At 43.0% G+C, this 12420-nt stretch overlaps 1 protein-coding gene across 1 annotated transcript; it reads left to right on the plus strand.

Moving 5' to 3' along the window:
* Positions 1-1458: 1458 nt before the first annotated feature.
* On the plus strand, positions 1459-10345 carry syt12 (synaptotagmin XII). The gene is made up of 7 exons (XM_034534547.1): positions 1459-1558; positions 2126-2319; positions 3251-3655; positions 6747-6962; positions 7772-7892; positions 9106-9239; positions 9802-10345. Exons 1-7 carry the CDS (start codon positions 1459-1461, stop codon positions 9973-9975), a joined length of 1344 nt encoding a protein of 447 aa, XP_034390438.1. The 3' UTR covers positions 9976-10345.
* Positions 10346-12420: the final 2075 nt, after the last annotated feature.

Here is a 12420-nt window from a genome sequence, read left to right on the forward strand (position 1 = left end):
GTGTGTGGGTGTGTGCTTACACTCTGCTGCTATAGACATTCCCCGCGCTTTGCTAATGGCACATCAGCATCTGTCAGTGGGCCCTGCACTGCGTCAGACACTTTAATTGGCCTGCATGGCCGTGGTCTGCAAACCGCTCAGCAGAATTGAGTCGACCCCCCCCCCCCCCCCACCCTCCCCCCCAACCCCCTTCCAGCCTTTTTCTATATCATTAGTGTAATGCTCCCATTTCCCCCGAGTCACTGAGATATGGGGAGATTCCAACAGGCGGGGGAGCTGCAGGAGGAGGGGTGGGTGGGGGGGATGAGTCACACACCATCGCCCTGTCATGTTTTGTATTTTTTTATTTTGCAGTTTGCGGAGTAAGAGTGGGGGTGCAGGAAACCTATTGTTCTCTTTTGTCTCGTAAAAATAAAAAAAATTTACAAAAAAAAGTCCCTGCTGTTATTTTTAAGAAAAAAAACTACATGAACACTAGAATTGATTTTTTTGTTGTTGTTCTAAACAAATCAAATAACCGGATGCTCCGATATGGTGGATGTGCAGTCACCGAGTTCTCCCAGGAGCCTCGTGCTGTAAGCCGGGTTTGGGGAACCGATGACGTGTACCGTTTGTCAACGCGGTGAAATTATAACACTAATGTGACATAACTGGGAATATACAAAAGCAAATCAGTAGTCGGCTGGTTACTTGTTGAATTTCCCCCCAGGGGAGGTGTGGGGGGGGGGGGGGGGCGAGTGTCTGATGTGCCCCAAAATGCACAGCGCCGTCTTTTACAGCCCTCGCATTTTGAGTGGAATTGCTCAAGTAGAAAAACAACAACAACAACAACAACAACAAACAAAGTGCAGGTGTCTGGAATACAACACACCAGGACTAATATTGGAGTCCCCCCCCCCCCCCCCCCCCCCGATTCATTGTATTGTTTGCATTGAATTACATTTTTTAAACTGTTCAATGTGAATCTGACAATATTATAGACATGTAAATGCAAAATAAATTACTCTTTTTAAACTAAATCTTTCCTCGACCTTAACCTGGAGTAGTTTTAATTGCCCAGATCTAACCGAACCACAGCAAGAAAACGGTCATTTTCTGTAATTAGAGTATGGAGGGCACCCATGGGTGTTCCCCCCCACTCTACTACCTGACATCCCCTGTTCTGCATGCGTCCCATCGTGAGCGTATCCTCAGCAGCGGTGGGTGTCAGGGGTCGTTATGTCTTATTTTTCAATTCTGCCGTGTTGACTCTGCTTCACGTCTAGGACTTGTACTAAAACGGTTGTTAAATTATACACACAAAAAAAACACAATGAATTCCCTCCGCTGAGTATTTAATATCAACCCAAATATTATTCTGGATAATGAGCCAGAATTCAATTTTTATTTTTTTATTAATTATATTCTGTAGTTCATTATAAGATCGGCAACAGCTCTGGTTGTCAGACGTTTACTCTGATGGATGTTTTTCTTCTTCTTCTTCCTCTTCCTCTCCAGGCTGGCTGCAGCACCATGTCCTCCGCTCAAAGTGGGGATATATCAGGCTACCAACTGAGTGGTGAGTTGGACAGCGTATTCCTTTGTGTGTTTTCCTTCTGCATTGCGTGTCCTTGCGTGGGTTAATGGATGTGGTCATATCTTGAGTGAGTATGAAGAAATGAGTTTGCGTTTCCTTGCATTTGTGTTTCTGCTCGCAGGTTATTTGACGGCTAATTCGCTTATCTCTTGTGTTAAGAGTAAGGATAAAGCTGTCAGAGTCCTCCCGCAGAGGCAATTAATCTTGAGAACGCCAGCTCGGCACCTGGCTCATAATCCATCTCTGAAATGCGGCGTGAGATGCTTCGAGTTTTAGGAGCCGCATTTCAATCTGTTTGTCATTTTTGTCCCAAACTATTATCTGATTTACATAGAACCTTCGACATCCTCATCTCAATACTTAAGGCCCGGGACAGGCTGATGGCGCTCAGTGATTGTGTGCTTCTTAAGACTCCTACTGATCTCAAAATAAAATAAAACTCTCACGTATAAAATATAGACGCTTATGAAGCCAAACGTTCGCTCTACCGTTGACGAAATTGCAAGTGCGGGTGTTCCTGAAGCGCCTGTTTCGTGTGCCTGTTTTCAGTGGTGCGGAACCCACCCGGCTGGGAGGTGGGGATCTACCTGGTGGGCTTCTTCGTGCTACTGGGCGTGGCCGGGCTCAACATCTGGAAGTTGTGGAAATCTGGAACCTTCCCCGCGCCCTCCCCGTTCCCCAACTTTGACTATCGATTTCTGCAAGAAAAATATGGAACCTCCTTCTCAGAAGTCAGACAAAAGGTACCGAATTCTGAAATATCAGTGCTGTGCGCAAATATATAGATATATATATATGTGTGTATATATATATTTATATCTCTCTCTCTCTCTGAAAGGCAGGGAGGTGAGAGGTTTAGTGAGGTTGAAGCTAGTGGTCAAATCAAGAAGCTTCTTCGCTTGGTGAGCAATCAAGTGGCATGGAGGGCCGAGAAGTCTGAGGGTTTTCTTTCCAGTCGAAGCGGGCTGATTTCAAAGAAACGTTTCCCGTGGGTGAAGCACTTCTTGGTTTCTGAGCTTCACCATCAGAGTCTTTGGGCCACGATGGCAACGTGAACGGCCATCTCCACGTCAGAGGATCATTCTGGTTTCTTACCATTCGGGTCCTGTTGTTGTAATTGTGGCCATCGTATCTATCGTTTAGGGATGACATGCATTAAGTAGTTTCTGAGATCGGAGAACGTGACGACGGCAACTTAAGTTCGATGGAGCGAGACATGCACGCGGGACAATTCATCGATCACCTTCTTAACCTGATCATGTGACGTGTTTCCTGCCCAAAGCCTTTGTTGTTCGCGATGTCATAGAGGTTCCAGATCTCACGAGCTACTCAGAGTACAATGTTATCGATATTCGGGCCAGTAATTTTTCTGTATTCCCGCAGACAAAAAGACTAACACTACAACCTCCTTGTTGGAGTTCATGACAGGAAAACACTGGTAGCAACTAGCAAGGAAGCATTTAGCTGCTAAAGCGCCAACAGTTTTCTTTAATAGTTGGTGGAGACCAAAAACAGAGCTAAAAGGAGTGGCTTCACTTCAAGTGCATGCTCATGATTCTCTCTAACATGGCAGACGTGTAAATATGTTGTTCCTGTAGTTGCAGACAGTTCCCTGTGAGTTAGCTTTCCATCTCAGTACCCTCTAAATGTCCTTACTTGACTCCTCCCTTGAAGCGAGTGGCTGCCAACAACAACCGGCGGACCTCCACCACCTCCAGCCGCAAACCCAGCCTGGCATTTGGCGACACCCCGGACTGTTTCCGGGATCTGGGTCACCTGGAGCTGATGAGCAGGGAGCTGGACCCGACCGGCCAGGCCCAGCTCAACCGATCCATGTCCACCGACTCGCTCAGCTCCATCTCCTCCATCGCCAACAACTTCGGCCACGACTTCACGGTGGGCCAGCTGGAGGTGACGCTCGAGTTTGAGCCGTCCCGGCATCCGGGCCACGGGGCCGGGCTGCTCCACATCACTCTGCACCAGGGCAAAGATCTGCTGGAGAGGGAGGAGGGCGACTTCCCCGGCTGCTTCATCAGGGTCTCCCTGGGGCCAGAGGAGATCAGTGTGGGGGTCACAAGGGTAAGGAAGCTGCTGTCTTTGTGTGTACACTCAACACGTGTGTGAGGCCTCAAGGATACTCACAATGTATTACGGTGGATATCTGTACCAAATGCAATCATGACAATACAGCTAATAGAGTAGGTGAGATATTTAAGAGTCATTAAGGTTCCTTGTTAGAGACTTTCAGCATAACTGCCACTAGACTACTAATGGGCCAGGGCTTGGTTAATAGATGGTTAATTAGCTGGGACGACTGAACGTGAGCAAAGGACTGAAGATAAAAGTGGTTCCTGATGTTGAGTCTCAGGGGGAAGCTTTGGCTCGCTTGAACTGCGCTGAAGATGTTAGCCTTGGGGTTCGGGTTAGAGGTTAGGCTTAGAGGTTAGGGTTAAGCTTAGGGGTTCGGGTTCGGGTTAGGCTTAGAGGTAAGGGTTAAGCTTAGGGGTTAGGTTTAGGGTCAGGGTTAGAGATTAGGTTAGGGTTAGGCTTAGGGGTTAGGGTTAGCTTTAGGGTTAGACAGAGACGGTGATCAGGCCCACGGGATGAGAGGCATGGCGAGCCGATTCTTTCCCGTCTGACGGAAGAGCCCCGTTTCATTTACCGGACGTAGTCGGGGAGGTTGTTTCCACGTCCTGAACCTTCATTCGGGAGTTATTTTTTTTACAATTTGTAGCGATCCTAATTATGAGAAGTGATTCCGTTTAAAATGTTGATGCTGCAAGTCACAATATCATAAATGTTTAGATGATTGGGTTGGGTGATGGGAAAATACCACGAGACATGTAAACCTTTGACCTAAGCTGTTCCTCAATTGAAATCCCCCACCCCCCAATGTACTAAATGTCATGATTTATATCACATTATGAACTTTAATATATTGCAATATAAGAATTCTGTTTTTATGGAGACCTATTTTTACAAGATACAAAAACATGACCAAACTCAAAATATCTCCATTTGAATTTCTCCTTCAAACACACATTACATTTGATCTATTCCAAGAATTGTGTGCTTTCTTCTAAGAAGCATTTTAAAGCTTTTTAAAATACGATACAAAAAACCCCCATTATTTTTTATTTTTTACTCACCACCATTGCTTTACCATATTATGAGTTTACTTAGTCAAACTTTAGTGAAAATAATTCTAATTATGCTTTTTTTTTGTTGGTCTTAGTGTCTCACAATCTAGATTTCCCATGAGAGGTTATATTCTTAACATCCATATTCTCCACTAAGACCATTTGATGAACAGCTTGAACCTGATGTGAAGGGGCAGTTCATACAGGAAGAGGACGGGGAACCTTCCTTCCTTCCTTCCTTCCTTCCTTCCTTCCTTCCTGCCGCTCGCCTTCTGCTCTCGGAGAGACGCTGCCAGACAATCCGCTCCTTCCTGCCGCCATCTCGCCTCGTGCGAACGTGGCCTCGTACATTTTGTGCACTCAAACTCACCGGGGCCTCCCCCGCCATGATGCGCATGTTGTTGTGTTAACTCATTTAATCTCTAAGAGTGGGGAAGACCAAAGAATCGGCTTCTCTCGCCCTGGTGGTCAAGCCATCTTCTCCCTCTCTTCCTCCTCCTCCCCCTCATCCCTCTGTTCCCCTGCGCTTTCTCTCATTCGTTTTCTCCTCTTTGTTGTCACTGTTTTTCTTTTCGCCCTCTTCCCTTCAAAGGTTGCCCCCTCATCTCTTTTTCCTCTCCATTTATTTGACATGTTTTGCCTGAAACAATGTGCATGCCACTCTTCTCTCATTCTCCCTTTCCCTGTCTAACGGATGTTGGTATTGGATTTAATATTATATACATATATATATATATATATATATATATATATATATATATATATATATATATATAGATTATAGTGCTCTTCATTTGATATGAGGCGTTACACCCGGTGCTCTTAATTTGAAAATTCACAAGTGACCTGCTGACCACAATGCATGCTTTTTGTAGTATTCATTTTCACTGTATCTGTATTAAAGTGTTGTATTTAGCAGATATATTTAACACTTCCAAGAAAAACCAACAGGTGTGACAAAGAGCTATTATCCGATCCACTCTCCCCTGCACACTAGTTGCCTGGTAACTCCCGACCTCCTCGTAAACCCTGGTCTCGGCCCGTTCTCTGGCGTCCGATGGCCTGAAGGCAGCAGGTGGTCCCTGTGTCGGTCCCTGTGTGCAGCTGCAGCCTCACACTTCAGTCTGGAGGAGTCGTGGAGCGCTCTGCTGGCCGAACCGCCTGCTTTTCATTGTAAAAGCTGTTTTGGCTGCCAGGAAAATAAATTGAATAGTGTTTTTTTTTTTAAGCCGGATGATGAAAAAACATCTATTTGCAAAAGGGAAAGAAATGTGTTTGCAAATGTGACAAATATCCACCGTGACCTTGTTCGACATGTTCTCCACAATCCAGACACGTTTATCAGAAAAATGTTCCTGGCTCTCCGCAGAGTCTACGTTATGTTACACATACTTCTGATAACACATTATGTGTTATGGTTTGTTGTTGCTCCTGGTATTAAGCTCAGTATAGTTTTATGGCTTCACTGGCTGGTTCTGCGTAATAATAATTTTGGTATAACAAAATAGGTATTGGCATTTAAATATATATATATGTATAAATAAATGAGGGATGTGCAGAGAACAATAAGCCAATATGCAGCTCCACTCCCACACAATGAAGGTGAATATAATTTAGTTTGTGGCGCTGAAACAATGGCCCTATTACTACGGTTAATCACACACACGCTGCTCAGAGTTTAATCGGTACGACGTCAAGAGTAGCCAAAAAAAAAAGAAAAAGTTCACCTCATTTGTATTGAGGGAGCAGAAATCTCAGAATCTGTCTTTTTGTACATTTTGGGTGTACCGCTTGAACAAAAGCTCTAATAAATGCAAAGTGGACTCTGCCGGACTCTGAAGGCCCGACGCATGTTTTCTTGGGAAAGTTAGCCCGCTTCTTGTGATGTATCTTACTGCAAACAGACAGCTATGTGCAGGAGTTGTAATTACCTCTAATGTGTATTTGGCCATGAGTCATAAGTAGCAATCAAACCTTAATTCAACTCAGACCACGTTAGAAGTAAAAGAATTGTCTCGTGCCTCTCACAGATCCAGACGAACGCCTTCACGGTGCTTTTTGACGAGCACTTCTCGGTGCCCATGGACTCGTCCTTGCTGGAGGAGTACAGCCTGCGTTGTGCAGCTTTTGGCATCGATGCTGACGAGAGAAACATCAGCGCCGGGGTCGCCGACCTCAAGCTGTCCGACCTGGACCTGACCATCCGACCGTTCAACGCCTGGCTCTACCTTCAAGACGTCAATAAGGTCGGTTTGGGACTGTAGTAGTGTGTTCTTTCTCGGGTACACACACACACACACACACACACACACACACACACACACACACACACACAATATGCAAACGATCACATGGTCCTCCTGGTGGAGACAATACTGCTGTAACAGATGATTTGGTTTCAGGCACATTTTCAGTATGACATGTGTTCCTGCAGTAAATTGAAGTGCTCTCTGAGGCCCTCTGCTGGACGTTCGGCAAAGCTACATGTCTTAGCCGATGAATGGGAATCACAGCTGAGTTGAGTGCATTCCTTGCTAAATGTAATGGGATTACAGTCACAGCCATGCTGATGCTCTGTGCCACTCCACTCGTGACTCTCAGTAATCATGAGACACGGCGACCGCAGACATGAATGATCATTAAGGTCCTTCCCAAGTGGAAATGACCCACATTAGTTTTTACATCAGCAACAGTAATCGTGGCTGTGGAGCCTGGAAAGGACCATGTTTAATTAAAATTAATAAATACATTTAGCAATTTTCAAAAGCTATCACAAATCGTTTACATCACTCACAATGAAACGCAGGAATAATAAGAATCGTCAAATGTGTTAATTCTATTCGCTTATTATTATCTTTAAATGACGAACTTGCAAACGAATACTGAAATGGAATCACACCATTTGAATTGGACTAATTCAATTCATTTAGTTTCAGCATTTTCATTTCTGTTTGGCTTTACATTCCAGCTGTGTGAGAAGATATTTGCTTTAGAGGTCATGCTTGTGCAAAGTGCTTTAAAGCGCACGTGGTGTTTAATGTCCTTCACTCCACAGGCTGTGGATGCAGTCGGGGAGATCCTGTTGTCTCTCAGCTATTTGCCGACAGCAGAGCGCCTCACAGTTGTTGTGGCCAAGTGCAAGAACCTGGCGTGGACCAACAGCAAGAACACTGCAGGTCGGGAACATGTGTGTGTGTGTGTGTGTGTGTGTCTGTGTTTGTGTCTGTGTCTGTGTCTGTGTGTGTGTCTGTGTCTGTGTGTGTGTGTGTGTGTGTGTGTCTGTCTGTGTCTGTGTCTGTGTCTGTGTCTGTGTCTGTGTGTGTGTGTGTGTGTGTGTGTGTGTCTGTGTCTGTGTCTGTGTCTGTGTCTGTGTCTGTGTGTGTGTGTGTCTGTCTGTGTCTGTGTCTGTGTCTGTGTGTGTGTCTGTGTCTGTGTCTGTGTCTGTGTCTGTGTCTGTGTCTGTGTCTGTGTCTGTGTCTGTGTCTGTGTCTGTGTGTGTGTGTGTGTGTGTGTGTGTGTGTGTGTGTGTGTGTGTGTGTGTGTGGTGTGTGTGTGTGTGTGCGTGCGTGCGTGCGTGCGTCTGTCTGTGTCTGTGTCTGTGTCTGTCTGTGTGTCTGTGTCTGTGTCTGTGTCTGTGTGCGTATGCGTTAATAATATACCAAATAATATACCAAAAGTATACTTTTTTTATATTATTAACGTATACTTTTGGTATATTATTAGCACAATATTATAATATTATTGAATAAGTTTACTTAGCAATTACAAAAAAGGTGGTATATTTAAACTCACCATTTATCAAATGTGCTTTAAATCCATTGTTTCAATGCTAATTTAGAGCATACATTTTAAAAATGCATACGTTTGAAAACAAAGTTTAAAGAAGTACATTTAAGTAATTGCACAGAACTTACACTTAAAGTATATTTTTCTTAGAATATATTTCTTGAAAGTATACTACAGTACAATTATTTTAAAGTGTGTTAAAAGTTGGATTTTTTAAATAGGTGAAAGCGTGACTTTACTATACTTTTTATAGCAGAAAGTACAATTCTTTTAATAGTATATTTGCAATGTACTTGAACATTTCAGTATATTCTAAATACATTAAAGTATATATATTTGTTCACCTGCGTGTCAACTCCTAGAAGACACATGTATTATGCATATCCAGTCACGCAGATGGGACTGAAATGACTTCACATCACAATAAATGTCCAGATAAGTGCCACACTAACGTCGGCCCCCCACTGAACCGCTGCCATCACCATCCACACGGAGCTCATTGCGTGTGCATGGACGGTTTTATGTGCAGCATTTGCACGTTTTGGGGTTTTATAAAAATGTAAACGCGGTCATAATCTCATTTCGCTCGTTGTCGTCGTGCAGATCCGTTCGTCAAAGTGTATCTCCTGCAAGACGGCCGGAAGATCAGCAAGAAGAAGACTTCCACCAAAAGGGACGACACGAATCCCATCTTCAACGAGGCCATGATCTTCTCTGTGCCGTCCATCGTCGTGCAGGTGACGCTTTGATGAGACGACACTTTATTTATCCACGTGACAACAACAGACTCATAAACCAGCGTTGCCGATAGTAACTGAAACAGCAGTACTTAAATTATTACAGCACAGAATAAAAACACCAACAAAAAAAACAGGTGTCCAGGTATGTACACGCAGCTAAGTTATTACCATCTTAATGGGGCACAGTTGTTGTCATGGCAACGAATGTAGACCTCTTCAAGGTCAACGGGGTTGACCGATTGAAAAGACCGACATTGCTTTCTGTAAAAATCCCATAGTTTTATCCATGAATACTAATATATATGATATTATCATAAAAATGATCCTGGAATATAAAAATGACACTTTAAATATTATATATATAATCTTTTTAATTTTTTAATTCCAAAAATGTAACTGCTCTGAATTAATTCAGCATATAAGGTGATTTAAAAAAAAAAATAGCTACCATTTTTTTATTACAACCGATTCCATTTGGATCTGGATGAGCATGCTGGGAAGAAGACACCGACTCATGCTTACGCGGCAGGTTGCGTAACCACGTTTGTGCTGTTTGCAGGAACTCTCCCTGAGGGTGACGGTGGCCGAGGCCACCGACGACGGCCGGGGCGAGAACCTGGGTCACGTGATCATCGGCCCCGAGGCCAGCGGGATGGGGATCACCCACTGGAACCAGATGCTGGCCACTCTGAGGAAACCCGTGTCCATGTGGCACCCCATACGCAGGATCTAGCTCTCTCTCTCTCTCTCTCTCTCTCTCTCTCGTCCCTCTCCTACAAACCCAAACCCGTTTCAAGTAAAACACTCGCTTCTCGTCACGTTCTCCGTCACCCTAAAACCCCCCATCTGGTGCCACGCTCCAGTCTGTTACACTGTTTCAGGGAGATAAGAGTTGTTGGCCCACAGGACGATACTGTGTGTGTGTGTGTGTGTGTGTAAACACCTTATCTTCATGGGGGAGGGTGGATCTGAAAAGCCGGTGTTTGACTGTGAACACGGTGTTTTTACTGACCCCTGGATCAATTATACGCTTCGATCCTGTCTTTAGTATTGGGGCTTCATTCTGGGTGAGGGTGGGGGGTGAAAGCTGAGGAGTTTTTCAAATGGTGTGCACCCTCATACGTATTTACCACGTGTCCCCTTTGGCCTTTAGAATGGGTCTGAATCTTCGATTCTCACGAATAGGTGGATGCTCCCTCCCAAAATAATCTTTCAGTTTGGACTCTTATTAATCTCCATTAACAAAAAGGAGCCCAGCCTAGGCAGGAGTAACCCCCTCTCTGCATGGTGCCTACTCTGGTTGTAGCCTGTTCTAGCTGTCTAGGGAATGACCGACTGGACGGAGGGGTGGACTCGCCTCTCTTTCAGGAAAAAAAAACACTCATTTGTCTTTTTTCGAACTCATCGATTGCGTCGACTTGATTGATTTCCTCGCGGTTTCAGAGCCGGGTCGAGTTTAGCTCTATTGGATTTGCTTGTGTAATTTGTTAAACAGTGAGACTGACAAATAATAGAGTTTTTTTTTTTGGTATGTTCAGTATTTATTGTGCTTTTGAAAAAAAAAAAATGAAAAAAAAAAAAATCCAGGTACTCTTATCCAGGTGAAATAATTGTAATTTGTAGCAGTTGTTACAGGGTGGCCAAATCAGATGTAATCAGCATATGAATATCATATTACATTGTTCTATTTTTCAACATTATGAATGCAATACACATTGCATCAGCCTATTTAACAGTGTAAATAGTGTGCTCGAACATTGCCTTTTTTCTCTCCTCCCTCTTAATTCTGAGTGTGAATCATTACAACTTTACATTAGTCTCCATGTTAATTTACACAACACTATATTTAACGCCAATATCGCTGCTGGTCAATTAATTGTTATCGAAAAAAACCTCTGGGAATTTTAACTTGTGATGTAAAGTATACTAACCCCTTTAAAATGGGTTCACAGTTCATTTTGTCTTAGAGGAAATACCTTGATATTCTGATTTATAGTTATTTGTTTGTCACCACTCCTTTTAGCTTTTGTCATTTAGATACCTGCAAACTTCTCGTTAGCACTGATGCCGTTCCTGGTTAAAACCAATAAGAGCCACTTTGCAGCTTGAAGCCTGAATGGTAATTTTGCTAAATGTTTTTATGATGGAAATTAAAATAATAAAGTCAGAATGTCAAGGTGGCTTTTTATCTGTCTGAGATATTCTCTACAACATTGTGCAATAGTGCTATTTTGCTGTACATTGAATGTGAATTACCGTGTGAAATACTGCTAACTCTAGAAGCATCGTCAGCCTTGTGCGCCGTTGTGTGATTTATGTTTCAAATCAAGCAGAACATAAGATTATATTTCTGGTCCATTGTTCTGATTGCATTGCCTCACTTCACTTTGAAAAATCAAATCCAAAAATAACACAACCTGTGATCATACAAAAGACAATATTTCCTACTGTGCCAAATAATGAAGCAATATTTTCATTTGCATTTGATTCCACGAAAGCTGTAGCCTTCATTTGACCATGCATGAAGTTATTTAGCTACTTGATGTGAATGTGCCTCGAGAATACAGTGTATTGTGTGAATGCTGTTTGAAAATAAAAAGCAATTCAACAGTAAAAGTCTGACTCTGTGTTTATCTTGATGGAATGACCAGAAATAGTGGACACCACGGCAGTAGAGAACATGTAGGTCTTTGGCCTATGTTTCTTGTAACAAGGGGACTGTTAATAATAATAATAATAATAATAATAATAATAAAAGTGAGCTATGGTGGAAACCAAGAGTAAGATTATATAACATATATATATATATATATATGTTTGGGAATATGCAGCAGTAAAGCACCATAGGGGAAAGAGTGGATGTTTTACAGATAGTAAATGTAGCAATAGTACTGCTGGTATAGCTAAACCAATAATAATATATAATATTGCAATAGCTGGTTTTTTTTGTTCATAATCTAAATATGCAAAGGAACTAGTAATTAAAGCTATCAAATAAATGCAGTGGAGTAAAGAGGACAATGTTTGCCCACGAGATGTAGTGAACTAATTAAAATTGTACTTAACTACAATTAAAGACTTTTTTGCACATTATAAACTCAGCCCAAAAGAGACGTCGCAGTTATCTCGTGCAGTCACGTGGTGCTCTCTTACTCCCTCTCGTCTCCTCAACAGCACC

The sequence above is a fragment of the Cyclopterus lumpus genome, chromosome 6, assembly GCF_009769545.1.
Source record: "Cyclopterus lumpus isolate fCycLum1 chromosome 6, fCycLum1.pri, whole genome shotgun sequence".
NCBI lineage: Eukaryota > Metazoa > Chordata > Actinopteri > Perciformes > Cyclopteridae > Cyclopterus > Cyclopterus lumpus.